Below are 27,555 nucleotides of genomic sequence, written 5' to 3' on the forward strand. Positions count from 1 at the left end.
CTTGTACCACTGTCCAACTTGTACCACTTTACCCTACGCTTTATACAAAAAATTTCATATGAATAATTTAAAAGGAATTTGCTGAAAAGTGAAAAGGCTAAAATCCTAATTAATTCATTATAGTAATTCAATTAAAATTCTCTAATTAATTTCCCCTATTTTTGTATTTCTATAAAATTGACAAATGGAACATAATAATTTTAGCTTATTGATTTAATATTTTAGTGAGACTAATTAGGCACTGTCGACTAAAATAGCACATAATATGGATCTCTATAATAACCAATTAGAAGCGCTATTTTCAAAATTATTTTCAATAGTAAATTCCTATCTGCAAGAGAAATTTTAGCTTTGAAAGTGTCTTCTTCGCAGTTAAATTCTATTCATAGGGAAATCAAAGTGAGAATAGATTCAATTTGTTTATTTTTTTTCTTCTGTGCCATCAAATTCGTTTTCCCGGAAAATTTTATTGAAATTTGGTGCATGAAATCGGAAAATCATGAACTCAATCAAAGAAGAATTATCCATGCTTATTGACTCTGCACTAAATTTGGAAAATATTGTGGATTTTAGATCCCTTCATAAGCTTTTGCATGAGATTGTGAAGCATTTGGGATATATTGGAAGCCAAATTAGTTCTGATGGTTCTGATGCTTCTGTACCTCAGAATCCGGATGTAAATATTAGTGATTCGATTGATAATGGAAGGGTGGATGGTAATCGTAATTTACAAAATGGGAATTCTGTGCATTTAGAAAATAGCTTAAAGTTACTGGAGTCAAGAGTTGAAGAGTTGGAAAACCACATACAAAACAATGGAACTACCAATAGAATAAACAATGAAATTCTCTCTGGTTTGAATAGAACTGAAGAAGATACTGCAGTGAATTCATTTTTAATCGACAGTAATTCTCAGATTGAAAGTACTCCTCAAGGTAATAATGGGTACAATCGGTACAATGAGCGATTGTATGACAATCCTATCACAGATAAATCCTCGGAGATCTCTGGACTTAGATTGGATTTGTATACTCTGAGGAATACAATAGACCAGCACAGCGCAAAAATAGCTACTATTGACAATGAAATACTTAATATAAAAGCTCATCAATCCATGCCCTTACCTCAAGAATCCAAGATACTTGAATCTCAAGTTCATTTAGGCCCAGAAAAAGCAACTCAACCCATTTTCCCATCCACTTCCTCCACCGAAAGCCCAAGTCTAACCCCTACAAGGGATTCAAATATCATTCCCGGAAGTACTTTTAACCAACATACACCTACATTATCTAATCAAGAAGAGGTCGCTGAATCTTTCAACAAAAGATTAAACTCCCTTGAATTAAAGTACTCCCACATTGATCAGAAGTTAGATGCCGTCAAATGTCTCCGTGTTGAACTGCGCGAAAAACTATCAATGGAAAGTTTTGAATCAGCTATAATCGAGTGGAAAAATGCAAGTCAATTTCTGGAGGATAGGAATCGAAGTGAGAGAAATCAACTTAAAGAAAAAGTTGAGAGCATCACAATGAATTTGTCAGAAATAGAAAGGAAATTAATGGAGGACTTGAAGAGACTCGAGAGATTATTTGCTGAGCAATTGCTTGAATTGGATCAAAAGTTGGCTAAAATTAGAAAATGTACCGATAGCAAAGGTAAAGAATCAATTTTGATTACACCAATGACTTGCAGTGCAATGCAATTTATTTATAATTTACGGTTTTACAATTATACATTGCGACTCCTTTGGGATTTGTCCGTTATTTCTTATTTTTATCTATGTATTGCTTAATAGAGGCTAAACAGTAGTAGATAACGTAACCCGTTCTTCACTGACCCCTCCAATTTTTCTTCAGATCGTTTGCATTATTAAAAAAGGGGTGGCAAAGCGTCCCAAGCTTTACGAAGGGCTCGAACGCGTAACTTAAATGCTATCCCTCAAAAGTACTTTCGCATCATTTACCGTTTACCGCTTCTTAACCGATTTAAACCGATTTATAAATCACTCGGAAGATCCCACAAAATAATTTTAGGAGTAATAAAATTGATTTTCGGACAAAAATTACTTATCGATTAATAATAATTCAATTTCGAACAAAAAAGCGATTTGAAGCGGTTCAGTATAGAGTGGTGGCCAAAATAATAGAACCACCTCCACAAAGACCGCTATTTTACCTTTAGCATTTTTGTTTATTCCAATTCGTTTAAATAATTTTGATATAGAAATATTCAAATAATTACCTTACGTCAAATAAGTATTGTTTTGGCCGCTAGAGGTCTCTATTTTTCACAGAATAGATCAATAGTGAAATTAGGTTTGAAAAACACGATAGGACCACGTTCATTTAAATAAAAGAATGTGGGCTATAAATCGGCTAAGTTTAAAAGCCGTATTTAGAAACCATAAATGACAGTCATCCAATTTTTTTTGGCCGAACTGAATTTCACTATTGACGTATTCTGTATAAAATAGAAACCTCTAGCGGCCAAAAAACCCTTATCCTACGATTCTACTAATTTGGAGATTTCTTCTTCAGAATTATATCAACAAATTGGGAAAATACACAAAAGATAAAAAAATATAAACTTTCCAAACTGATTCTATTATTTTGGCCGCCACTGTATTTCAGCGGTTCAATATATTTGAGAACATTCCCTGGAAATTGAAATAAAATTTCCATTGAATATTCCAAATACATTTTCTAATATCTTTCCGGTCAGATATAAAACCGATTCATACACCACTCAAAGGATCCTGTAAAATAATTACAAGAGTAATATTTAGAATTAATTTTCGGAATAAAAATTACTCATCGATTCATTACCGGTTCACAACCGATTTGAATCAATTTATAAATACTCAAAATATTACTCAAAATACACCTCAGGGGTAATTTAATAGAATTTTGTATAAAAATTAGTTATAGGGGAAACTGGGGCACCACCATACAGGGGTACCACCAAACACTGTGATTTTTAAAATAAGTAAAAGATTTTAGAGAATGAGTCTTATATGAAATTATAGATACTATATGAATGCTTGTTCAGCGAAAGAATGATTCACATAGTTCAAGTAGTTTAGAAATGAGAATCTTTTTTTCGTAAAATTGTGAGATTTTTATAATTTTAGTCATTTATATATCTACCTGGAAAATGAAACTAAAATAAGTTAAATAAAATTTTACTACACCAGTACTTTCCTACATGTTTTGGGATAATGTCCTCAATTCTGACACCAAGAACAAGATCAAGGTCAAGAAAATTTCAAGATTTTGGTATTCCGAAATCAAAAAATCAAAATCAAGACGTCAAATCTGTCAAATGTCTTGAAATTTTGAAATCCAAGACACAAACCGTGTGGATATCAAGATTAGCAATTCTGGAACCATTATTTCAAGATTTGAAGATGTCAAATTTCCTGTTTTCTTGAAATAATTCCAAGAACCTCTCGGAGATGCTGGGAATTTTCAAGATAGTCACAATTTGAAGAGTTTCATGCGGAAATCGTTCTTGATGAGGAATATTTCTATAAGAGATGATACAAAAAGAGAATTACTATAAAAAGTACTGAGTTTGGTCTCAGTACAGCACACCCTGAGAATACCTGCAAAAGAATCACATCTTGCATAAGTATTTCCTGGTTTATCACACGACACAACTTTGGTTTGCAGTTCATGTATTCCCGTTTATGACCGTTTATTTATTCTTTATTACGTTCTATAATTAATTTTCCGATTTTGTATAACGAAATTTCAACAAATTCAACAGAAAAATAAAGATATTTGTCAGAAGTGGCGTTTCGTTAAGTGTGGAAAATCTTGAAATCTTGGTTCTTAGCTAATGGCCTCTACACATTGGGAGCAATTTTTGTCAAAAATTGCTTTTTTGAAGGAAATTCCCTGCATCCTTGTAGGTGGAAACGTCAAATTTCTGTCAAAAACGCAATTTTTGACGAAAATTGCTCTCAATGTGTAGACGCCTTAAGACATTTTAAGTTCCATAAATGCTTCGCGTCAGAATATGAACTCTTGATTTTGGAAATATTTGACAACTTGAAATTTTGATCTTGATATTGGTCTCAGAATTGAGGCCAATATTTATGTATTTATTAAAGAAATGAATGTTCACATTTTTTTTAAAAGAATAAAAAATCAATTACAAAACAGAGTTTGGGGCACCACCAAACAGGCAAATTTCTCACATTTGTAGATGTCGCGATCGTAGCTTGAATGGCAAAATTTTTCTTCTTCTCTTTCTTACTCTTTCTGTCCCTCTCTGTTCGATTTCCGAAATTTATATCCATTCATGGAATTTTCATTCAAATTCAGTAGCAATGTGGGAGAAATATGGTTTAATGAACCTAATTTGAAATGAACTTTGTCATTTTGTGTAAAAGTGACACAAAGAAAACCCGTCATTTGATGACTAAATGTGCCATGTCTCTTAAATTTCAAATGATTTTTCCTGAACTTGAAGTTAATATTGAATCTCTGTATCTGGGCTTAAAAAATAGCTCCTACGAATGAGAATTGCGAATAACAAAAAATTCCCTGAAACCATTGGAATCACTCTCTTATCCCTATTTTTCCCCAACTGTAATACCTCTATTTAGGACGGATGAATAACTATTTCTGTGTACTTCTAGAAAAAACAGCGTTCGATAAATCTCCGGATTTGGGAATGTAAAAAGGCTCCCAGAATCTGACATAAAATATTTCCTGTTATCATAGGCAACTTCAAATACTTCGGATCGGAATATGTGGAAATGCAATTCACTTCCTGTAAAATGCATTAAAATATCTGCATTTCAGTTTAAAAGTAATGTTCTTGAATTTCTCTATCACTTTAACAACATAGTAAATAGTACATTGTGAGTTTATTTAATCATTTTATGTTTAATTTTGTTGCGTTTTACTATGACCCTTTTGCCTTATTTGTTTATTTGTTTAGCAACAATATTTAAATAACACAGTTACATACTAAATTACTTATTTTAATACTAGTATTCAACATCAAATCTCAAAGAGAAAAACAAAATTATTAGTTCTCTCATCCTTTATTCCGTTTTATATACATATTTTAGTAATACGAGATGAGTCTTGTTATTCTGATTTTTCCCAAAAGAAAGCAAAAACATTTTGGCACTCGATACTTTGAAATTCGAACAGGAATACGGCCACCAAGCGGACGAAACGAGAAGTAAAAATGACTTTTTTGACTTTCGAAATCGATCTTCGAATTTTTGAAAAATCAACTGTTAATGGAGTAAAACCTTGTTAGAGAACATTAAATTATTAAATTTTGCATTGCGCTGTAATTTTTCTTGCTATACACTTGCATAATAGTAATCAATAACATCTTGCAGTGTCTGAAGATGCAGCTGGTGGGAAAAGTAAGATTCTCGGAGATATGACTTGCATTTCTTGCAATAGATACGTAACCATGCGACTTCGGGAACCAAATTGTCTCGCTTCAGTAATTGCTGAACCCTTGGGAAGAACAAAAATTCAATCAACCAAGTCAAAAGTCAATGGAACCGGAAGATGTGGAGGGAAAGCTTTTACAACTCAAATGTTAGATCCTCTCTCAAAAAGGACGGAAAAACGACTTTGTGGTGGGAAGCATACAATAATCTCCATTCATGATAGACTCACACGACTTTCCATGCAAAATGACAGTGGCACAAATCCTACATTTGGAAGATTAATTTGCGTGGACACCCAAAATCCTTTTGATGAATTAAATAGCAAGACATCGGGAATTCTGGGTGGGATTGTCACGGGAGTTTTAGCCACAGAATCACATCATAATTAAAATTCCTGTCTAATTTGTAATTGGCACGGAGGAAAAAGCATTCTAGCAGCAACAATACCTGAGAATATTCAACCTCATTGTCATGTTTACACAAAATTATTAATAGAAAATTTCATCGATGAATATCTTTCTAGTGGAATAAAAATGTACTTTTTTTCACCAAAACACGCACATCTCACGGGATTTTACGATTTGTCTGGGGAATACCAGAGAATCTTGAATATTCAACCCACTCAAAGAAGAACTGATAACTTGAACACTTGTCGGATCAAAGGAAAATTCAACAGATTAAATAAAATGCATTATGCCCCAATTGCCTAAAGTCGTCATGGTATTCATTTTGCATTTAAAATTCTTCTTTACAGTTAGAGCTCATAGAGCAAGTGGTTTATGACAAAAAGGACAGTGCTTCTTTTAAGAGTAGAAATCATCTTTTCGAATTTATAAAAGCAGAACTGAAACCACAGATATTTGGGTGGAAGAGTCTTAAAAATTTATCATTCCCTTTCTTCTGTAAAAGAGTATAAAGAGATAAAATACACCTGATCCCCTGTTAAATCGAAAGCGTCAAAAAGCACTCTAAGGATCCAGAACTTTCAAAGAACTTTAAATCCCCCTTTAAAATGTTTAACTGCAATTTTAGTTTAAGGTTTTTGGGGAAGTCTCTTATTCCTCTCGTTCAGTAATAACCTTCCGAAGAGAAAAATTCATTCCAAAATCTTTTGGAAAATCTATCGGAAGCTTAAAGTGAAAGTTCACGTACTCGTCGCTGTAGCGCTGTTTGTTCTGCCATTTCGAATTTCGGTATTCTTGACACCCGGTCAAATAATTTCGTCAGATATCTTTAAGATTTCTGCAGAAAATATCTACACCTCTGCTGAAAATCTGCCGAGAAATCTGTAGATATTCCTACGAATTTTATTTGGGCTTGGGACAAAATTCGTCAGAAAATTTTGCAGATTTTCTGACGAATCCTGGTGCACACTCTGACGAATTTCTGTAGATATTTTGCCGATTTTCTGCAGATTTTTTTCTACATTCCAGACTTTCCAGACAGCTGTGTATGAAAAGACGGAATATTTTTCATTGAATTTTGTATGCAAAATTCAATAGAGTGTTTTTTAGTGATATTACAGTGTTTATATAAAATAAAAAATTCTGCGACGCCGTGTTAAAAGTAGAGAATAGTGAAGTGAAAACTTTAAACACAGTGTCGACCTAAATTTCATGTCTTTGTACCATTCCATGGGCGATTTTTAAGAAATTAGTATTTTGCTCGCATCTTTTTAGTTATCTAAAATGTTTAATCGGTAATGCTTGTTAAGCAGAACATACCATTTTATTTATAACTTCTACAGTTTTTTTCATAAATCAACAATATTTTTGTTGAGACAATAGAGACTATGCAGATTTCCTATGCAGAAATTCTGCCGAAAATCTACAAATTTTCTCTGTATCTACTGGAATATACCGTTACAATTCAAAAAACCTCCAAGTAAAATCGGCAGGTAGAGCAATGATTTAACGGGTTAGCTTTGGAGTAGATTTGTCTTTTCGTAAGGTTATTACTGAACTCATCATTTGCAAAGCTTATAAACTCGACTCTTCATTATCCGGCCTACGTAGGGACAAAATGACATTTAGGTTTTTTGAATGATTAACGGTTTTTCTATTTTGTGCTGTATGAATTTATTTTCTGTCTGACAAAGAACAAGAGAATTTTCTTCATGGTGTGCTTATGTTTCATTTTTTATCACAACTATGTATTAAAAACTTCGATACAATGATAATAATACTTTAATTCACTTTGGAGAAACTTCATCTTTAGTAAAAATAATTTTGAATACATCAACCGCCAGTGTTTGGCAGCTGTCACCCGGATAACGAAGTGCCGGATAACGAAGAGCTGAGTGTAACGCTTCAAACCTATATAGCGTTTATTCATATCGTTTAAATGTTCTATTTTTAATGAACGATTTTTGGAGATCTCGTGGGGTACTACTACCTGTATGACACCCCAATATCATCCGATTTAATCGATCTCGAATGTACTAGTATCTCTTTACCATAAATTTTGAATATTTTATGTATACACTGACACGATTTTCCATAAAATTTGGCGATGAACGACGCAGATTCATTCTAATAATCCTAATAATATCTCTGGACAATTTTCCATCTTTTAAATTTCTGTAATTTGCCATTTTTAACCTAAATTATAAATTATTAAAAAAAACAGACTATTTTTTATTGTTTATCATCATTTTTATATACATATATTTACCATTGACAACTTTAAAAATATACAAACCCACCTTTGCCTCTCAAATGACTTAAACTCATAATGTAACCGGTTTACATTAAGTTGGTTGCGTGTTTGGACCTTTTTAAATTAGTTTTTTAAATGAGGCAACAAACTTTTGATTTTTAAAAAATGACCAACTTTTGGAAAACAATTATTTTTGACATGAAATGAAATTAATTTTTTTTTGAAAAATATAAATAATATCTACGGATCAGGGAACTCATCTGCAAAAAAGCAAAATTTGAAAAAGTATATTTTTTCTATCATTTTTACTGCTCGAACTCAAAGAGAGAGCAGTTATATAATCGACTTTTTTTTTCAACTTTGCACTGTTCTGGAGCTTAAACGGTAAGAGATATCGACTTCCGGTCTTCGGTGACCTTTCCTCAAATGACATTATCTCGTGCCCAACCTCTTTATTTTTCCCTCCTCCCCTTTCATACGTTCCCTATCCCTCAAAAATAGGTCAAAAATGAGGTTTTTCCAATTTTGCAAAAAATTGGCCTAAGTTTTTTCAATGATTTTTGGATATGTCTTAGAGCTAGTCCTGGCGAACATTTCGCCCAAACATACCTATGACCGGAAAATACGCCATTTTGAATTATTGAAGGTCAAAGGTCAACTACTTTGGAGGGCCCATTCGTTAACCGATTATATAACCGATTTGGTAAAATTTGGGTTTTTTGGAAAGATAATGTAATTTCGAACCCGTCTGCATCGGTCTTCATTGGTAATGAACCGGTTAATAACCGATTTTAGAATAATTTTACATCCCCTTTTTAGTAATATTCCCTTGGAAAATTTCTTTTCGATTTTTCTCAAAATTGGCCCAAGTTTTTTCAATGATTTTCGGATATGTTTTAGAGCTAGTCCAGTTGAACATTTTGCCCAAACATACTTATGACAGGAAAATTCGCCATTTCGAATTATGGAAGGTCAAAGGTCAACTACTTTGGAAGGCTCATTTTTCTTTTTGCTTAAAATTTGATTTTTTAGAAAAGTATTGCAAATTAGAATCCGGCTGCATCGGTTTTCATCGGTAATGAATCGGTTAAGTACCGATTTATTGATTATCAAATGCTTTTGTGATTGATTTATGAATCAATTTAATCTCTAGTAGTTCAGTGATTCCAAAAGATTATGCAAAAAGCTAATTCACAGTGAGCTCTGTCTCGTGAGTTCGAGCATTCCTCAAAGCTTGGACGCTTTGTCATCTCTTTTCACTTGATTTCTCAAACATGCATAAGGCAACAAACTATTGACACCCACTGTATATCTGTAAGTAAAAGCTTTTTAAAGCTTTTAGTTACTGGGCTCACTGGGCTTTTATTACTACAGTTTTGATATAGCTTCAAATTTTAATTATAATCTTTCTTGGCACAGGTTATCTCATCAAAATTCTTTCCATTTATACCGAAGTTATAGGCAAAATTCATTATTGGAAGGATACTTTTACGCTTTCTATAAAGAGACTTTTATATGAAGTAATTGGAATCAGATTATTGGGTTAAAAGCCAATGCGAAGAAAGACACCATTATCCCGGATCAATAGTGATTTTTCCCTTTTGCTTTTCTCATTCGCAGAAAAACCGACAGCTGATGAACTTGAGGAGTTCCTCAGTGAAATAGCGACAATGAAGAAAGTGGGTCGACATCCCAATGTTGTTTCTCTTCTGGGCTGCTGTACAATCCGACAGCCACTGTATATGGTGATGGAATATGTTGGCTGTGGGGATTTGGTGAGAAAATCCACAAATATTGTCTTTCACCCAAAAAAACCTTGACACTAACGATTACTTTTGTACTTCTTTCACCTGATAATCCAAAACAGCTTCAGTATTTGCGTCAGGTACGTGCTAAGCACGAATCACGATCAACAGCTGTTTGTCCCACCCTGACAACTAAATCACCCTCTGGAGCATTTGGAAAGTTTCTCAACTTCCCACCATCCACCCCAAATGGCCTCCCAATGGGTGTTGCACTCAAGTATCCCGATTTGGCTCAACAGTCGTAAGTCATAATATATTTTTCCTCTTGCCAGAACATAATGATAGGAATTCTGAGAAAATACGCATAGATGAAAAGAGAAAATCTATTCAAAAAGTACTTCTGTTGATATAAGTAGAAGTCAATGGAAGCAGGTGAAGCATAACAAAATAGATTTAAGGGGTGAATGTCTCAAGAGAGGCGCACAGTAATATGGACAAATATTCATTCCAAATGGTATTGACCAAAATCAAAGAGAAGGAAATATATATAATACATGATGTGAGATCAAAATAACTGAGGACTTGGAAATCGGGCATAGGAGCACAACTGGTGGTCTTGTATCTTTTCATCTAATATCACTTACAGAAAATTAAGTTCTATATATAAATTTGAAAAGAAAAAAATTGTTATCAGAGGAAGAAATAGTGACAAAGCAAAGGAGTTAAAGCTTTAGCAAGCTTTTTTACCCATTTAGGCGCAGATGGTATAAATCAAGCACAAAATTAGAATTAGAGGACAGCCAAGGTATTTCGTTGAGGGTATGAGTTGCTAGCATGAAGTATACGGTAATATTAAAAACTTTAACACATTAACTCTTACGTGTCCCACTTTTATACAGCAGATGAATTCATGTAAAATTGAGTTTTTCCTAATGCTTTATGATCAAATATAATAGTAGAGAGAAAAAAAATTTCCATTGCGTGAAAACTCGGAAAAACCCCGGGTCATATATGACCCTGTTGTCCTCAAGGGAAGTGTACATACCATTTTCAAAATCTATTTCACGGGCTTTTTAAGAGTTTTTTTGCTTGAAGTTATTAATTTAACCAAAACCATGGGAAACTGGATGGTCTTGATGAACACTGTACTCCTGGTGTTCAAGGAATCTTCCTGGTAATACCTTGAACAGTCACTGTCACAATGTTTTGAGTGATATTTGGAAAAAATAAACTTATCTACATATTTATTCACACACAATACAATTGCACAATATGAGACGCTTGCAGAATACTCTAAAATATTGCAAAATATGTTATAATTCATTAGATATAAGATGAAATGTCCAGGAGCATGATGTCCCACCTGCATTTCACAAAGAAAAACAATGTCCCAACTACATTTCGCTGTAGGTTTGGGACGAAAACACTGTTACCCTTGGGGACAATAGGGTCATATATGACCCGGAAAATTCTACACACTTTTATGGAAAATTGAGAGTAGTTTATTATATCAAAATATGCAATAGGGGAGACCGGGGAGGTTTGGGATACTTTTTCATGTTTTGACTTTGAGACACTATTCCAAAAAACCACGATAGTGTATTACAATTTTATGCGGTATATAGGATACTTATGGGTATTGACTTTATAAAAAGTACTCGATAGAATTTGGAAAACAACTGAGTTTTCTTGGAGAAGATAAAACATTTAACTTGACGCTTTGTCCCAAACCTCCCCGATTTGGGGCAGTATGGGACACAAAAGGGGATGTTTGGGACGCGTCTTTTCTCGCATAATTTGTATTGCTGGAACACGTTAATTAATTTTAAGTACTAGATTAAAAATATTTCTAATAGAAATAAAAATATTTAATCTTTTTTTCATACTTAGAAATTAATATCAATTTTATTTGTACAGTAAAGTCATTTATTGCCAATTAATTATTTAAAGTATTTTCTTCTTATTTTCCATCTACCTTTCTTTTCTTTTTTTATTCTAAATATTACAATCATGATTATCAAATTCCTCAGGCGAGTAGATTTTCTTGCAACTCTTAGTTTTGAACTCATTGATGGATTCCTGTTTGATTTTACGACAACTGCATTGTATCTGTTTTCTCATTATTTCTCTGAATTATCTCTCGCCTTGTCTTTTCTGGAGAACTTGTTCGGGAAATTTTCTAAAAAACAAGTTTTTAACGAGATTGGACAAAGATCGAATATCCTCTGAGAAGAAATTATTGATTCCCAAGACAATGATGGTTTAATTGTCCCTGTAGTTAGAGAAATCTACTCAACTGGTAAAGTTTGCACTAGAGGGAGATTTCCAGTAGAAACTGGGCATTACTTTCCATTTTCACAAAAAAAAATTGCACGCCACCTATACAATCTTGTCGAAAATCAACGTCCCATTTATTCCTTTTCAGGTGTCCCAAACATCCCCGCGTGCAGTTTTGGTATTTAAAACCTTTATGTAAAAAACAAGAGCGTATAATCTCTGAAACTTTTATAAAAATATATGTTCCCAGATTACATTGCTAGCTATTGAGATAAAAAAGTTTTGATTAATATATCGCTGACATAAAATACAAAGAGCGAAACTGAGAAATTAAAAATATACTATTTTTATCAATTTTTAAAAAAATGTTCATAGAATTAAAACAATAAAACTGAGGATATCCATTCTTTTAGTCAAGATACATCTTAATATTGCCTACAATACAATAGTGGTTAAATCCCATTTATTTTAAAAATTAATTGAAAAAATCGCCCTGTCCCACACTACCCCTGTCCCAAACCTCCCCGGTCTCCCCTATACAATCTTTAGATATTCTATTTTGTGTTTCTAAAGAACTTTTTGCTGAAAAAAAATGTATAGTCTTAGTCAAGAGTTTAGCAAAAGCTTTTAGTACAGAGTAGTAGTATTGCTTTAGTATTGCTTTTATATAATATTGCAGTGCGTTTTATCTTCGAGGTTATGTATAAAACTATAACCTTACTTTTAAACATAACCTCTTATCTTTAGAAAAAAAATTCTTGTACAGATATTAACCCCTTAAATCAATTTCGTCAAAAGGCCCAATCAGTGAAAAACATATTTTGCGCATTTGACACTTTCTTTTTAGCTCAGTTTTACGCCTGATGCCAAGGATATATCCCAGGAAGAATTATATTCTTCATGTCAATTCAATTTTTTCCACCTATTTGACCGTATTGTCCAATCAATATTTTAGACAAAGAAAAAGGAAATATTTATAGAAGGAATTTGAACGACATTTCAATAAATATTTCTAATATCTTGTAAAGAGAACGAAGGTAATTCCTTTTATTGTGTACATCACCTAAAATCAGGGCCTCTCGGCATTTCATTTTTCCATACATTTTTGCATAGAGACACTGAAGACTATTGGCAAGTTTTTTCCTAAAGAGAATTGACTTATCAGTCTGATATATTTCGAAATCGCGCATTAAAAGCTATCTAAAAATACATATTTCATTATGCTCGCCGAAATAATACAAAAACTAGGAGCAAATTTGTTTAAGGCGCGGTGCAAATGTGCAAAATTTTTACAAGGAAAAGTGAAAAATAGCTTCACTTCTTATTACGCTTTATGGGGCCCTGCCTAAAATAAAGCTTCTCTTTCAGTGTTATCTTTCTTTCATTTTACTTCCTGTTCATATTTACAATGGAAATGAAGAAATAATTCAAGAAGTAAATTAAATTATAGAAGGACATTAGGTAACCGTATAAAATGAGAGAAAATTAAATTAGTCGTAGAATAAAAGACGTAAAGGAGCGAATCTTTAATTTCCGATAAAAAAAATATTCACAATTAAGTATAATATTTCACAGAGGCTTTTCCCGAAAATTTCAAAGTAATAATTTTGAAGTGGAATAATTTAATAATAAACTAATTAGACTTGGAGAAAGTCATCAAAATATTGCAGCAATTATTCATGATCTCAATACTACTTGAGAATTTAAAGCCTCTCATTTAATGACTTGTACCTTCATTAGAAAATGAAAGAAGGTATAGTACTTAATATTCTTATATTCAAGTCAGCAAATTCATTTAAAAATTCAACCAAGCTTTCAGCGAAAAAGGACTTTGTGGAACGGGAAGCCTATGAAAGGAATTGAGACAAGGCATAAGATATATATATAATATAAGCAAAATAAAAAGATCCTCCGGAAGCTCTGAAATGTTGTCCTATTATAGTATTAAAAATTCAAGATGCCAAATAACATATTTCAAATATTTTAAGTGGAATTCTTGCAAAAGCAGACAATAATTTCCATTCTTTCGTCCCTTGTGACCACAAAAAAAGGCCACGAGAACCACACTTTAATCGATTGTCTGTTGGTAAAATTCATGGAAATAATATTCTTCATCTAATAATCATGACAAATTTCCCAGAATTTCTATTTATAGATATCGCTCCTTGGAAATTACAAGGGGCCAACTCACTTTTTGGCAATTTTGAGGTTTTAATGCACGCAGACAGAGAATTTAATAAAATTTCAGATGATATGAGTCAATGAATTTCGTTATTAGAAAAGTTTTTCAAAATTTTATTCTTTATGATTGCCTGCGCGGTTTTGTTTGAAGTCAAGGGGCACAAAATAGATTTATCGTTCAAATTTTTGTGAAACAAGGAAGTAACTCAAGCAAGTTAATCCCTTGTCATTCTAATTTCATGAAAATTTGCGCATCATTTAGAATGACAAAGAGCTAACTCATAAAAATACATATTTTGGAAGGTAAAAATATGTATGTTTCGATGTTTATAATAATGCTCATACAAATAGAAAAGAATTAAATTGTTTTTATTATCATACTTAATTGAGATAATTATTTATACAAAGTTGAATCTTTCATGCTGTCTCCTGAAAAATGGCTCAGATTGAGTTGGTCCCTTGTAATTTCCAAGGAGCGATATATAAGAAGCCCATAAAGATATACTAAACACTGATATTCTTCTTCTAAAACTCTCTTTTATAAATGTGACAATTGCTGACGAAAACAGAAGTTCCAACTCGGATGCGTCATACATAACCCAACCAGATAGCATCCCATCAGGAATGATGATGAGACCTTCAGTTACTGAAAGTAAGTACATCAATCCATAGAATGATTTTCCATTAGCTTTGTAATTAAGTGAAAATTCCTACAATTATTGTATAATTTCAAATTAATTTATTAAAAACTTTATATTAATTTTCATTTGTGCATTAAAGCCATACAGTAATGGTATTAATTTACTATCCTCAGCAAAACTTTAGTAAACTATGTGAAAATCACAACTTTTCAATTGAAGAAACATTTTATCTGTTCATATTGCCATTTCCTTTGGTTAAAAACGATTTAAATCAATGTTAAAGCAAAAATGTTTGTGAGGTTAGGTTGTACATAACCTAAAAAAAATAACTTAAAAGACCCGGATGCCGGATGGACCACTTTAGACACCGGAGATAAGGTGGTTCTCTCGCAGTGTGCCCACATAGCTAGGACAGATTATTTCTCGAGTTTTCTGAAACCATTTTACGAAAGCTCCGGAAACCATTTTTGAAAGATTCGATAACCAAAACATTGTCATCTAGACACAAACCATAATCACCACAAGTGGTGAAGAAAAATTAACTCTGCTGTCTGTCCTTTTTCCAAGTAGAATTACAGTAGACTCTCGCTAATTCGGCTCTTTTAAGATTGGTCTACTTTTTAATTCGGGCAGCAGTTAAAGGACAATGGGCAGATATGTATGGGAGCTGGTCCAACCCTTCGCCAGAGATGGGACTAGACCCATTTTGTAGGTGTTGGTGTATGACTTAAAAATTACCGAAATCCAAGTCAAAAAGGACTGTCAATCCTTAGGAAATTAACGATATCCTATGAAATTTCGCAAATTTGACAATTTATTACTCGAAAACAACTTAACCGATCTTAATGAAATTCGGGTCAAAGTCGACATATGACTTAAGCTTTAAATACAGTAGACTCTCTCTCAATTGGGCATTTGGGGCAAAATGTTATCCGGTTTATCAATAGATTTGGGCGTCAAAGCCTTTGTAAATTCAACGAAAAGCGCTCAATTATAAAGAATTACGATAAAATAGGAAGAACTACAGCTAATTTGAGCAAATTAGCTTCATAATTAGGGGAAAGGCTCATAATTTTCTCCAGTTTCTTATTTTGGACACTTTGAGGATAACATTGGACACTAAAAATAAATTGATTAAAATGATGGATTTTTATTCCAATATTTGATGAATAATGAATTCTATCTAAATATTTGTTCTTTTTGGCAGATTTTGACACTAAATACGTTAAATTTTTAATATGATTTGAGTTAAAATTGCTTTGTTGAAAATTCAGTGTGAGCAATTGCTTACGAGAAATATGACAGAACTTCGTGTTTACTTCAGTCTTATTTACCCATCAAAAATAGTCTGCTGATTTCGTCACGAAATCGGCAGATTTAATCGGCGCGTCGGCAGATAATACGCCGACCGTCCTCATATTATCTGCCGACGTTTGTTCTCGAAGTGCAACACGACGCTGTTCTAAAAGTCGGCAGATATGTCTGCAGATTTTATGCGTATGTCTCTTGCGTATTAAGGCAGACACAACGTCTGAAAATCTGCTGAGACTTTCAGTAGCCTGTCTACGCATATATCTCACTCCCCACGCCCCCAAAATTATTAGAAAAATACTTTATTTCAATTTAAACAGATTTATTTTTAATAATATTTCAACATGATTCAACACATCTCCTCTCGGGATATTGGGATTACGATTGCTCCATGTAAAGTCTCTCTAGTGGGAGTGCATCTCTGGAAGCTTACGCTCAGGAATCTTCATCTGGACTTGATGATGATGACTTTCTGAAAGTACAAAACGTAAAAATAAAGTTGTAGAAAATAAATTCACAAGCGGAAAATTATAAAGATGGCGAGCTGTCAAAAATTGCACAATGTATTTTTACTCGCGAAATTGATGCAGGAAAAACACTTCACAATAAAAATATCTTTGTGAACCACATTGAGAAACTTTTAGTAACATATTTCACTAGTTTACTCGAATGAAAATGGAAAACTTACCTTAAAAATTGGAAGAAAACACAGAGCACCACGGAAAACACCTTCTCAGCTCCAAATGTTAAGAGCAACTAACGCGCTCTCGCGGTTTCCACTCGCACTTTGCTTTCCTGTTAACAGTTCATCGAGAAAGCCCGTTAAAGTGCGGCAAAAATTAATCGAAAAATCGATACGATGCCGATAAAATTTTCGATGAGGATCGATGGGTTGATGGGTTAGCTGTGGTGAAGTACTAACAAAGTTTCTTCGCTTTTTTGAGTGATATTATTGAATATTCATTGAATATTGTGTTGATTCACGTTAGTGGTGATTTGTACATTTGTCCTGAAGTGAGATTTACCTTGTGAATTAGATTTTTCGTGTGAAAAATGGGAAATGTTTTAAGACATCTACCAGTGAGGTGATGTTTCTTATTTTGGACAGGTGTTTTTCTCACGAAATTTCTTGAAGTTTTAGCTTTTGTGATTACTAGGTTGGACAAATGCCTGGAGAAACAAAGAAGCATCATCTCTACGAAAGAGATGTAGCGAGAAATGCCTTGAAAGACCCCCGGAAAGGTCAGGGAATGAGCGAATTCGCACGTATTTGGAGTACCGAAGTCAACTCATTTTAATGAATGATATGGAAAGCTTCCGGGCTTCTTGTGACATTCTACGGTTCCCTTACATGAACAGGAAGAGGACTTGGTAAGATTGGTTCATGAAATAAAGAACAATGGGCATCCTATTGAGGCGGATTAGCTGTCCAAATTTACAGTCAAGTTGGCCAAATTAATAAACAAGTTGTCCAAAATAAGAGCCAAAGTCACCTCTACATATCAATTCATTTTTAAACGTATTAAAACTAATTTTAATAAAAATAAGACGATAAATAGCTTGCTAAGTTTCTAAACAACCCTTCTGAAAAGCGAGTATAAAAAAAAATCGATTAGTATTGAAAATATCGCACTTCAAACTTGGGATATCGATGCTTATATGCAGACTGTCCAAAATTATGAGCACTTCCCCTAAACGTGAAAATTGTCAACAAAATTTTACGCCCGATCGAAAAAGAGCCGATTGAGCGAGAGTCTACTGTAAATATTTTCAGATTTTCCCTCTGATTGCTCCATCTGGTAGGTCCCGTACGAACTAGCCATGTTTTAAAGACATTGCCCATTACAAGGCAACAAAACGAAAACCTATATTGTTTAATGGCAAATCTTATAGTCCATCACGTCAACTTTTTCAGATGTCTTAAAAAAAAATGATTAGAACCCTTTTCATGAAACTTGCTTTTTTTTTAAATAACGGCATATCGTAAGTTGTTGGTGCCAAAGAACATTTTCTAAAAGAGAACTGAACTCTAGGAACATTTTCCTAAAAGAAACCGTATCCCTATCCATCCATTTTTCTTGTATCCAGTTTTTCCTTAAAATATCCTCGCATATTCTTTAATTCCGTTAAAAGCAATCCCCTGGAGAGTTGGCCTTTTTATATGGAGCTATTTGAAGCCAATTCCTAAATTGATCTCGAACTCAGCTCACAGTGCTCCGAGGAAGAAAATTATTTAAACAAAAAATTAGTATATTTATCCCTCCATACGGAAAGGTATCTTATAATACGGAAAAACTTCTCACCTTTTAGATATTTAGTGTAACGGTCGCGAGTGCAAAAAAAATCTCATATAAATTTAAATCGAAGTATGAGAAAGTGACTTCAAATTTCAGGTTAAAAGTATTGCCTCTATTGCATCCTTTTGTCGTCTTTAGAGAAATATTCTTCTTATAAAAAAAGAGCTAGGATTGCTGAATTTCATAGGATTGTAAATATACTGTTACTAAGGAATTTTAACAAAAGGTTCTAAGTATAATTAATTAAAACATATTTTTTCTTTGAATTCATTACTCGAAGTATTCAAATAACATTCCTCCATAAAAAAAAGGATAAAATCCTTTTTTTCTGCATTTGAAGGACGGTAAAAGATTTATAAGGAAGATATAGACAATTGCAGGGAAAATGAAGAGAAAAAGATATATGGTTTGTTCCAGGAAAATTTTCTTTGAGTCCTTATTTACTTATTTATTATTCTAAAAAAGAACCAATATACGATTAACCGTTTTTGTATAAAAGGAGTTTTGCAGAAAGAATTATTACAATTCTTATACATTTTGTTTTATGCTTTAGTGCTTTTTCTACATACTTTTGGAGTTGGTCCCGGAACAAAAGTTGTGACCTTTGCCAATGCTTATTCGATGGTATAGGTCTTATTCGTGGCGAAAGGTTAGACCGTTTTGCCCATTGTCCTTTGAAAAAGTGTTTGTTGACATTTTTCAAGTTTGATAATGATTATCAAGAAGAAGACAGAGAGAGATAATGATTATCAAATGAAGCAAATATGCTCAAATTTGCCATGGTTTGTCTTAGTTTTGATGTGATTTTGCATTATTAAGGGTTTTTATGAAATTTCCAATATAATGAGTATGTAAACTCAACATGAGCATGCAGATGAATAAAAAAATCGTTGCATTTCAAAAAGGTTGTCGCCCAAATTTCTCTCTAATTCGGGTGACATTTTGGCCCAAAATGCCCGAATTTGAGAGAGTCTACTCCTAATGCGACAGCTAATTTGCTACTTGAGAAGACTAGTGCATTGTCCACTTGGCGACTCTAAAGTGTCCCCTACATTTCTAATCCCGTATGCAAAATTCACAAAGCATAATAGAAAGTGCCAATAAATTTTAATGCGTAAGGCCGAATTTTCTATGTCCCATTTTACATGGATTTGTCATTAAAAACCTTTTGATTTATAATCGCAACAGGAAGCCAGTTAGGTTGGTCTGTCAAATGTTCCTGACAGCTCATAAAGCTCTTGTCCTTATGAACCATTATCATGTCGATATTTTGAATACGTGATGGATTATTTCTACATAATTATGGCAACATTTATATTCAAAATTGCCCGGATACTATCTTCAATCGATGAAGGCCTAAAATCACAACACCTAATTTAGGTTGTTGATTGCTTTTATTTATTTAGCACGTGATATTGAAATTCATAATTTCTCTCTTTGCATATTCAAGAGAATATTTACGAACTTTCGCGGTCTTGAACATTGTTTTATCAAATCATAAAAACGTATTTGAAAATTCATATTGGCATTTTATGTTTCTCTGTGTTTTCGGTTGTAGACCTTTTATTTATTATTAATGAAACGTTTTTTGAACCAAGTGATTAGGGTAAATTGAGCTAATTCAAAACCTGCTCCAAATGGAAACTTTTCGCTATTTCAAATGGAAACGTCATTGTTTTCATGATAAATACAGTACTAAGTTATCATATTTATATATTTTTTATAACTCAGTTTCATTATTTAGTTAATTTTGCTGAAAATAAAGCGAAAATCCATGCATATTCACAAATTTTAATTTGTTAATTTCTCAGAAAAATTAAAAGTGTACCTTTTCACCATGTTTTCCAATGAAAAACACAATGAGGTGACTGTTGTTTATTAGTTTTGTTTAACATTTTTGTCATATTTCTGGCTAATTTTAGTTAAATTAAGTGCTAATCTCCATGGTTAACGGTACGTGAAGTTTTCAAATGAAATAATTACCTATTTCGTGAACAAAAAGGGTTTTTCTGAAGTGTCTCCAAATGCTTCAATAGGAAACCTCGGAAATATGATTTTTTTGGAGAGATTTTCTTATTGTTTTAGATGGGAAAGGAGAAAAGACCAGGAATAAGAACAAATCCTGCACTCAAGAGCAACTCAACAAGGTTTTGGAAGCCTTTCGTCGCGGTTTCACTTACACTGTTTGTCTCCAATTAGAAACTTTCCATTGTCTCCATTTGGATTAATTTGTTTCCAATAGAAGCATTTTACGCACGCGTATTTTTCTTGTATTTAAGAAGTTTTCAAATTATATCTAAAGAATTTTCACTAAACAGTAACATTTTAAAAGAGTCAAGGAGCAAATTTATGTAATTCTCTTCGGAAAAAATATGAACTTAATGTGTTGAACCTTCTGTCAAAGTTAAAGCGTCTGGAAATGGTTTTGAATTAGGACATTTACCCTAATCGATTTTCTTTGAGCCAAAAGAGAGTAATTGGTATACTAATGAAAGTTTAGTTTAGATCAATTACATAAGCTATCACACCTATTCGCTTGAGTTAGAACAATAGCAAAAAGTGTACAAGACAACTTATTTGGAATTTAATAATTCTCGATAGGTTTGAAAGTTTGCAGACGATACCAATAGACTTATGAAAGCCGCAAATCGAAAAATTAGTGAGGAATAGGGTAAATGTCCTAATTCAAAACCATTTCCAGACGCTTTAACTTTGACAGAAGATTCAACACATTAAGTTTATATTTTTTCTGAAAGGAATTACATAAATTTGCTCCTCGACTCATCTAAAATGTTATTGTTTAGTGAAAATTCTTTGGATATAATTTGAAAACTTCTTAAATACAAGAAAAATTATCGAGCGTAAAATGCTTCTATTGGAAATAAATTAATCCAAATGGAGACAAGGGAAGGTTTTTAATTGGAGACAAAGAGCGCAAGTGAAACTGCGACGAAAGGCTTCCAAAACCTTGTTGAGTTGCTCTTGAGTGCAGGATTTGTTCTTATTCCTGGTCTTTTCTCCTTTCCCATCTAAAACAATAAGAAAATCTCTCCAAAAAAATCATATTTCTGGGGTTTCCTATTGAAGCATTTGCAGACACTGCAGAAAAACCCTTTTTGTTCACGAAATAGGTAATTATTTCATTTGAAAACTTCACGTAACGTTAACAATAAAGATTAGCACTCAATTTAACTAAAATTGGCCAGAAATATGAAATAAATGTTAAACAAAACGAATAAACAACAGTCACTTTATTGTGTTTTTCATTGGAAAACATGGTCGATCGATGAGAAATTCAATGGTGAAAAGGTACACTTTTAATTTTTCTGAGAAATTAACAAATTAAAATTTGTGAATATGAATGGACTTTCGCTTTATTTGCAGCAAAATTAACTAAATACTGAAACTGAGGTAAAGAAAATATATAAATATAATAATTTAGTACTGTATTTATCATGAAAACAGTCACGTTTCCATTTGGAGTGGCGAAAAATTTCCATTTAGAGCAGGTTTTGAATTAGCTTAATTTACCCTACTTGGAAATTCCCACTAGTTTTTGTCTGTTTATGTTTACATTCTCCGTGCACTGGCAGACACAACAGCTGATACAGTAGAATTAGAACCAAGGAAATTATAAGGGTCTCATGAGAAGCGTAATTCTGCGAAAGTTTTTTGATTAAAAAAATTTCTTGAAATCGAAATTTACATCCCTTCTTCTGAATATCACATTAAATTGTGTTTATGTCGTTCCAATTTTGAGTAGGAAAGAGTAAGATGAACATATGCAAATCCGTTTGAGAAAGGGAAAGATGGGAAGGATGTAAATTTTGATTTAATCAAATTATCCTGAGTGGAAAGTTATGCTGGAACCATTAGAAACTATTTTCAAAGTAAATGAAAAACAAATCTAATGGTGCTGTTCCAATGATAAATGTAAAGAGAAAATCTTTTTCCTGAACATTCTTTAGCACTTTACTGTTTGAAATTCTTGGGATTATATACCAAGTCTGTTAAAAAACACTCACAATAAATTACTGTTCTCAAGTGATTCTGCATTACCGACTTTTCTTTATGTTGGTTCCTGTCAGGACTGTTTGGCGGTTTTGAAAAGTCGATAAAGCAGAAGCACTTGAGAACAGTCATGTGCTAAAAAGAATGCTCATTTTTCACTGGAATAGCACTAGTAGAATCATAACATTGTGCAACGATGATTTTGTCCCTGGGTTCTCATGCTACTTTTTCTATTGCTAGGGTCAAATGATTTACGAAAATACTTATCATTTTGATTTCATTTGGATTTTGCGCCTGGTATATAGGAAAAACCGTTTTTGCCGTTTTTTGATACTTGGGTGCCTATATCTCCGATTCTGCTGAACCGATTGATTTCTCACTAGGGAATAATTTGTTCTCCTTTACATGCCCGATAAATCCTCTGAACAGATGAAGTGCGTACAACCGACACCAGAGGCGCTGTAGTCTCATAAATGTCAGAAAACAAGGAAAAATCGAACTTTTTAGCAACTTTAGTCAAAAATATCTCGAAAACTAAGACTGTCCCTAACAATCTGTTTTATGGGTTTGATAGAGAATTTCATTAGCTACATTTTTGATTATGTACAACTTTTCGCTCAGATTGTTTTTTAACCTCGAAATTGAGGTTCAAACGAAAAACGAGCACTTAGCCAACTAGAGAAAATCTTATCATTTCCACACATTTTGACTTTTTTTTCTTCAAGTTTAGAAAAACCATGGTATTTCTTTAACTTGTTTATGACAACTGTAGAAGTTTAATCATTTTTACTGTTTTATAAAGTGTGTTTAGATATAACACAAGTTAATAGCTTAAATAATATCCTTAGTAACATAGATTTCAGTTTTACTTCAAGCTAAAAAAAAATTATTACAAAAATTACATATTAATTGCATAATTTTAAATATTTCTTATTTAATATATGTTTTATAATCACTAAACATCTATTTTATTTTTTACATACCAGTTATTCATGGAAAATTCTGTATTGAAACCCCTTTTTAAAATTCTTTTTTTTTCTATCATTCTTTGGAAGTTCTGCCTACAATTATCGGCTTTAACCTAATGATTACGTAATTTTTGTGGAAATAAATCTAAAACTAGACCTAAATAAAACTAAAAGAAACAGAAAAATACTAGTTTTTGAACTTGTCAGTGTTAGTTTGTGTAACACGTATGTTAAAGTTTTTTACAAATTTCCAAGTAATAAAATAACATCTAAGTAATTAAAATAGTATATAAAAATCACCGTGTTATCGATATTTAAGCATTAAATAATATAATAAGGTCTTGTGCTGCCTAGTCGATGGGAAAAGATATATTAACACCCGAAAATGTGGAGATTTTCTCTAGTTGGCTAAGTGCTCGTTTTTCGTTTGAACCTCAATTTCGAGGTTAAAAAACAATCTGAGCGAAAAGTTGTACATAATCAAAAATGTAGCTAATGAAATTCTCTATCAAACCCATAAAACAGATTGTTAGGGACAGTCTTAGTTTTCGAGATATTTTTGACTAAAGTTGCTAAAAAGTTCGATTTTTCCATGTTTTCTGACATTTATGAGACTACAGCGCCTCTGGTGTCAGTTGTACGCACTTCATCTGTTCAGAGGATTTATCGGGCATGTAAAGGAGAACAAATTATTCCCTAGTGAGAAATCAATCGGTTCAGCAGAATCGGAGATATAGGCACCCAAGTATCAAAAAAACGGGAAAAACGGTTTTTCCTAAATACCAGGCGCAAAATCCAAATGAAATCAAAATGATAAGTATTTTCGTAAATCATTTGACCCTAGCAATAGAAAAAGTAGCATGAGAACCCAGGGACAAAAAAAAAGTTTGAAATTGTTGCACAGTGTAATGAAATGTATTCCACTTTCTATCCTACAGCTCTTTACACAACTGTGAGTAATAATGCTGATCTGTCGGCCTCTAGTGCTGGATCCTTGGAATACGTCCTAGACCACAAGGAACTGCACAAGTTTGCCATTCAGATAGCCCATGGAATGAGTCACCTGGAAGAACGAAAGATCACCCACCGAGATTTGGCAGCCCGGAATGTCCTCATTGACGAACAGAAAACACTGAAAATCTCAGATTTTGGCCTCTCGCGGACGGGAATCTACGTGAATACGCGAAATAAACGAGTCCCCCTGAGATGGCTCTCTATTGAGGCTGTCCGGGACAATCTGTACAGCAGCAAGAGTGACGTTTGGGCCTTTGGCATTGTGCTGTGGGAGATTGGGACACTAGGAGGTTTTCCCTATCCAACCATTGGGAATCACGAATTACTGTCCTACCTGATGTCCGGACGCAGACTCCAGCGTCCGGACAATTGCACTGAAGAACTCTACCAGACAATGCTTCAGTGCTGGCAAGAACATCCCGAAGATAGACCATCATTTGCCGAACTTGTGGCTAAATTGGAGCCTCCACAGCAGAAAATTTACATTGACTTCAATGACCTGGGGCCAGATTACGTTTTCCCTCCAATCAGTGAGGAAGTGAAAAATTAGGAGCAAATAACTTGAGTACATTCCATCGAATTCTCTATAGCGTATACATGTTTTTAATTAAATGGAAAAAGTTCTTGCAAAATCCCTCCACAAATATTCAATCCGTCAGAAACATTAACCACTTAATACAATTAACGCTGGAAAGCCATCATCCTTGATCCAGGACAATTTTGTTTACTGGACCAAAAAAAAACATTTTCCCTTTAGAACTGTATGAAAAAACAAAGTTTGTATATAGCTGTTTCCCCGCTCCCCCGCCATCAATGAAATGCAATTAAGGAATACTTTTTCAACAAAGAGTAAAACTTTTTGATACTGTTTTGACACATTCCTTCCCTTTCAGAAGATGGACATTTTTTTATCATCTCATAAAATACTTTTATTAACTTTTGTTCAATTTAATATTTTTCCACAAATTAAATTCCATAAAACAGGGACAGTTAATAAAACTTCATAGAAAAAAAAAGTTGCACTTTTCATTAAAACAAAAAACATTAATTTAAAACTTTATTATAAGTCTGGAAAAAAACCGTGTATAACATTTTTATTGGTTCATGTTGAGGGAAGACAGTAATTACAAAACATATTGTAATAAAATGATAATGGTGCCACAACGTTCCATAGAGGAAGAAAGCCTTCCTGGAAGGGGAGTTCCGGACATCCATTATTATTTTTTCTTATACAGGGATAGGGTTGTCAGTCCTATGCCCGGGGAATCAAGTGAAGTGAAGCTCACTGGATGCAATTCGAACACATTTAACGCCAGAAAAATTCCTGGTGACCTAAAGGGGACTCGAACCTGGGACACTTGCATCATAGAGCGAGTGCTCTACCACTTGTTCTTTATTAAAAAGGTATTGATTAATAAACAAGTTCACATAGTATTTTCAATAACTGTGATTAGAACATTAATAATTCCGACACGCTTTTCAGATCTGCCACATTTCATGAAAAACAAAATGGACGTCTTTTTTCTCAAACGTTTTGTGTACGTTTATTCCTACTCTTTCGGACTCGTCTTCTTCCTTTGAACATCACAACGAATTCAATTTGATTGCGAAACAGGTCAAAGACGATTGTCGTATTCGGTCCCGAAACTGTGTATTTTTGCTTTTGGTATGTTCTCTCCTTAACCGTGCAAACAGACGGAATTCCCACAAAATTTAGCTGAGATTCTTTACAATCTCAGCTTTTGTAGTCACAGGTGAAATCCGACCTCGTCAGATCGGGCCCAAATTTTACACGTTTTGACACTCATAGATCACGAAAATCATGTGCGCTAAAAAACGATTTTCATAGACGTCCCCGTCCGTCCGTGAGTCCGTATAACCACTTCTGGAGAGAGAATGGACAGAGATATCGACAAGCGGTTTTCGTCAAAGGTTATTATCGATGGACGGCTAGAGCTAGTTGTAGGTGATGTCAGATCGACTCCCCACCCCCTCCTTCCGCCATTTATCTATCTCAAATTTTAGTAGGGGGAGGCTTTGATCGTTCGCACATACGCTACCTTCAGACACTTCATATTTCTCCCATATTCCTTTATGAATCTCACATATGGCTATATATTGTAATAGCTAACCTTAAATCCCATCTTTCCTGAAAAAATTGAGAGTCTAATCCTTTTTTCCTAGTTTCAGGAAACAAAAAATAAAAACAGGTCCAAAACTGTAATTTTGCTGTGCAATATTTCATACGATTGTGCAGAATTAATATCACTTTTCTGAAAAACTACTATCACAAAGGGTAGAAGGGTTATTAGGAATCAGATTTATGTAAAAATCTTTTAGGCTGAACAGGCACTTTTTGTGGGTGGAACAAAATTCACAAACTTGACTCAGATTCATCGATCGCACATAGAAGACTGCTTCTTTCAGATATTTTCCAGGAAACTTCATTTTAGATACGATCCCTCATATTCACATCTATTGTAATCTACCGATTTGATCCACCACTAAAAAGGAAAACTTAAAAATCGTAAAGTTGATAAACAAGAAGTAATTTGACTCAAATAGGCTGCAGTTGAGTAATTATTAAGCAATTTTGCATTTCTTTGATATAAAAATATTTTTCAAGCTTGCACAAACTGAATGTGCAATGAAAGAATCACATCTGCAATAAGCTCATACAGTTTACAACTGGTTTTTTGACAATCTTTGACATAACCTCACTATTGTGTTGTTTTGCATGACAAAGAAAAGAAATTGTCCGTGAGAAGCTGTTTTGTGAAAATTTTAGCTTGTTCACCTGCTGAAGCTCAATATCTGAGCTAAATCCCGATTCCTGCAGCTGCAGGAACAGAGAAATCTTCAATGATGCGCATTCAAACGTTTTTGTGCATATCCGGCTCCGTGGAGGAATGGTGGAATCTTGTGTGGTCTTCTCGCTTGCAGAGTTTTAGTCAATTTTTAGCTTTAAAAACTTATTGATTCGTGTAAATTTGGTGATATTTGGACTTTTTAAGAAAGTATTCATCA

The 27,555-nt window shown here is 33.4% G+C and overlaps 2 protein-coding genes across 2 annotated transcripts in view; both read left to right on the forward strand.

Annotated features, from left to right (window-relative positions):
• The window catches only part of LOC129806147 (fibroblast growth factor receptor homolog 1), a 103,292-nt gene extending 77,748 nt beyond the window's left edge, over positions 1–25,544 (forward strand). Inside the window, exons 8-11 of the mRNA XM_055854524.1 lie at positions 9,704–9,858; positions 9,951–10,129; positions 14,856–14,938; positions 24,453–25,544. Coding sequence (XP_055710499.1) covers positions 9,704–9,858; positions 9,951–10,129; positions 14,856–14,938; positions 24,453–25,078 — 1,043 coding nt within the window. The 3' untranslated portion in view covers positions 25,079–25,544. The remainder of the gene's footprint in view (positions 1–9,703; positions 9,859–9,950; positions 10,130–14,855; positions 14,939–24,452) is intronic.
• Positions 393–6,127, forward strand: LOC129806148 (uncharacterized). The gene is made up of 2 exons (XM_055854525.1): positions 393–1,655; positions 5,366–6,127. Exons 1-2 carry the CDS (start codon positions 500–502, stop codon positions 5,812–5,814), a joined length of 1,605 nt encoding a protein of 534 aa, XP_055710500.1. The 5' UTR covers positions 393–499; the 3' UTR covers positions 5,815–6,127.
• Positions 25,545–27,555: the final 2,011 nt, after the last annotated feature.

Source organism: Phlebotomus papatasi, chromosome 3 (genome assembly GCF_024763615.1).
Source record: "Phlebotomus papatasi isolate M1 chromosome 3, Ppap_2.1, whole genome shotgun sequence".
Taxonomy (NCBI): Eukaryota; Metazoa; Arthropoda; class Insecta; order Diptera; family Psychodidae; genus Phlebotomus; species Phlebotomus papatasi.

Coding starts and splice junctions, on each gene's coding strand:
- LOC129806148 (XM_055854525.1), top strand. CDS start 500: ATGAACTCAATCAAAGAAGAATTATCCATGCTTATTGACTCTGCACTA. Junction 1,656..5,365: donor AAAATGTACCGATAGCAAAG/GTAAAGAATCAA, acceptor AACATCTTGCAG/TGTCTGAAGATGCAGCTGGT.